This window comes from Eimeria mitis, genomic scaffold (genome assembly GCF_000499745.2).
Source record: "Eimeria mitis Houghton genomic scaffold, Emh_scaff3470, whole genome shotgun sequence".
NCBI classification, from domain to species: Eukaryota; Apicomplexa; class Conoidasida; order Eucoccidiorida; family Eimeriidae; genus Eimeria; species Eimeria mitis.
Window position 1 is genome coordinate 3,427 of NW_013571812.1, and position 2,895 is coordinate 6,321.

General features: G+C 57.9%; 1 protein-coding gene across 1 annotated transcript in view; it reads left to right on the forward strand.

Annotated features, from left to right (window-relative positions):
* Window positions 1-2,693, forward strand: part of EMH_0066420 (uncharacterized protein) — a gene marked incomplete at both ends in the record, with an annotated part of 2,889 nt that extends 196 nt beyond the window's left edge. Inside the window, one exon of the mRNA XM_013498502.1 lies at window positions 1-2,693. Within this exon, the coding sequence (XP_013353956.1) occupies window positions 1-2,693 (2,693 nt within the window).
* Between the last annotated feature and the right edge of the window lie 202 nt (window positions 2,694-2,895).

Here is a 2,895-nt window from a genome sequence, read left to right on the forward strand (position 1 = left end):
GCTATAAAGAAGATGTTTGTGTTTGTGGGGTGGAGCTGAGGTGTCTAGACATTCGTCTCCGTTTGTCTCTGTTGCAAGAAGCAGTGAAGAGCTGGGATCGACGATCCCGGTTGCTGCGGCTGCAGGAGACAAAAAAAAAAAAACTGCAGCAGAGACAGAGCCAAGAAGACACCACAACAACACCAACACCAACACCAGCAGCAGCAGCAGCAGCAGCAGCAGCAGCAGCAGCAGCAGCAGGAGCAGGAGGAGACAGTCTCCTGCTGCCTGTGAAGGCCACACAAACACCCCACAAAGGAGACTGGTTGATTGCCCTGTCTCTTGAGGTGTCTCCGTTGGAGGGGGCCCCAGCTGTCTCCGCAGCAGCAGCAAGAAAGCTGCTGCTGCTGCACTCTCTCCCCCCCCAAAAGGAGACCCTTCATGTTATATGGAGGGGAGCAAAGGCACAGATTAAAAATGCTGCTGCTGCTGCTGCTGCTGCTGCTGCTGATGCAGATGAAGAGGAACAGCTGCATGCACCTGCTGCAGCACCATTTATTAAACCCACCAAGCCAGGGGGCCCCGTGGGGGGGCCCGTGGGGGGGCCCCCCGGGGGCCCCCTAGGGAAGAGAAAGGAGACAGAAAGCTGGTGGGAGGAGGAGACAGGTTTGGGGTGCAGCAGCAAAGGGATTGAGAGTATTGGGGGAGACAGAAAGGAGACAGACACGAAGCGGCTGCTGCTGCAGCTGCCTGTGGGGTGTCTGTCTCCTTTTCGGGTGTATGTACCCCTGCGTGTGAGGAGAGGAGCAACACCAACTGTCTCCTGTCTCCGTCTGCGGCTGAGAGTTTCTTGCATGCCAGCAACAGCAGCAGCAGCAGCAGCAGCAGCAGCAGCAGCAGGAGCAGGAGCAGCAGCAGCAGGAGGAGCAGCAGCAGCAGCTGTCTCCTCGTGGTTGCCTCTAGCTGACGGGGTGCTGGGGCTGTGCCAGCAGAAGGTGTTGGGATCGATGCAGCTGTCTCCTCCCCTCAAGACAAACCCCACACCTCTTGTCTTTGCGGGGACCGCCAGGATCGATGTCTCCGCTGCTGGGATCGTCTTCTCCCCCGGCCCCACAAAAACCCCACACCTCAGGCCGCTCGATCCCAACACACACCACGCAGCCAACACCATACTCCATAGGAAACACCTGCTGCAGCAGCAGCGGCAGCAGCAGCTGCACCAGCAACACCTACAACTGCAGCAGCAGCAGCAGCAGCAGCTGCAGCAGCAGCAGCAGCAGCAGCAGCAGGAGCAGCAAGCAGATGTTGATGATACTTCTTATCCCTCCGCCCCACAAGTCTTCCAGCTCGGGGCTCTGGACCCTTCTCTTGCTGCTGCTGCTGCTGCTCCTGCTGCTCCTGCTCCTGCTGCTGCTGCTGCTGCTGCTCCTGCTCCTGCTGCTGCTAGTGGCAGTGTTATTGACTCTCTTCTCAGCAGTGGTTTTTCTGCTGCTCTCAAACAGAAGCAGCAGCAGCTGCTGCAGCACCAGCAGCTGCAGAAGCAGCAGCTGCAGCAGCAGCAGCTGCAGCAGCTGCACCTGCAGCAGCAGCAGCAGCAGCAGCTGCTGCACCTGCAGCAGCAGCAGCAGCAGCAGCAGCAGCACCTACTAGGAGCAGCAAGGGTCTCACCACCTGTGAAGGTGGTCTTCCGCCTAGGCGCTCTCCAGCAGCAGCAACTGCAGCAACAGCAGCAACAGCAAAAACAGCAGCAACTGCAGCAACAAAAGCTGCTGCTGCTGCAGCAGCAGCAGCTGCTGCAACCCTCAGCCTTCACATCCCCCGTCAGAGTCGTCTTCCGTCTTGACGCCAATCCTTATCAGCAGCAACAGCAGCAGCAGCAGCAGCAGCAACAGCAGCAGCAGCAGCAGCAACAACAACAACAACACCAACAACAGCCGCAACAGCAGCAGCAGCAACAGCAGCAGCAGCAACAGCAGCAGCAGCAACAGCAGCAGCAGCAACAGCAGCAGCAACAGCAGCAGCAGGATCTCAGCCAAGAGTGTATTGGAGGTTCTATGAAGCGGGTTGAAGAGCTGCTGCAGCAGCTGGACCAGGACAACAGCAGCAGCAGCAGCAGCAGCAGCAGCAGCAGCAGCAGCAGCAGCAGCAGCAGCAAGCTGCAAGCAGCAGGGTTAGTGTGGTGCCGCGATAGGAGACAGTTCCCGCCAACAGTGGAGGCTCTGCTGCAGCAGCTGTCTCCGCTGAAGACGCTCAAAGCAAACAACGTAAAGACACTCACTCTTGTGTCTCTTCGTCCCCTCCCTGCTGCTGCTGCTGCTGCTGCTGCTGCTGCTGCGCCTGCTGCGGCTGCACCTCCTGCTGCTGCTGCTAGTGATGCTGCTGCTGCACCTGCTGCACCAACTGCACCTGCTACGGGTGCTGCACCTGCTGCTGCTGCTGCAGCACCTGCTGCTGCTGCTGCAGCACCTGCTGCTGCTGCTGCTGCTGGTGCTGGTGGGAGTTGTGGGATGTATGTACTGGAGACGATCCCCAAGAGGGAGTTGGTGGATCCCTTTGCTTACGTGGAGTGTCTCCTCGGCTATACGTACACTGCTGCTGCTGCTGCTGCCAGTGCATGCAGTATACCACGATGTGGGGTGTCTCTACATCCTTCGGGGGTTTCTCCCGCCGCCAGCAGCAAAGCTGCAGCAGCTGCTGCTGTCTCCGTATTATAATTATAATAAAAATGAATGTTTTATAAGGGGGTTGTTGCAGCAGCTGCTGCATGCGTTGCTGCTGCTGCAGCAGCAACCGCTGCAGCAGAAAAAAAGGAGACAAAATATTATACTTACACCCAGCAGCATCTATATACACTCCACCTGTCTCCTTACCCTCGCCCCCCCCAGTTTGTCTCCTTTCTTAAAGAGACACAAACAG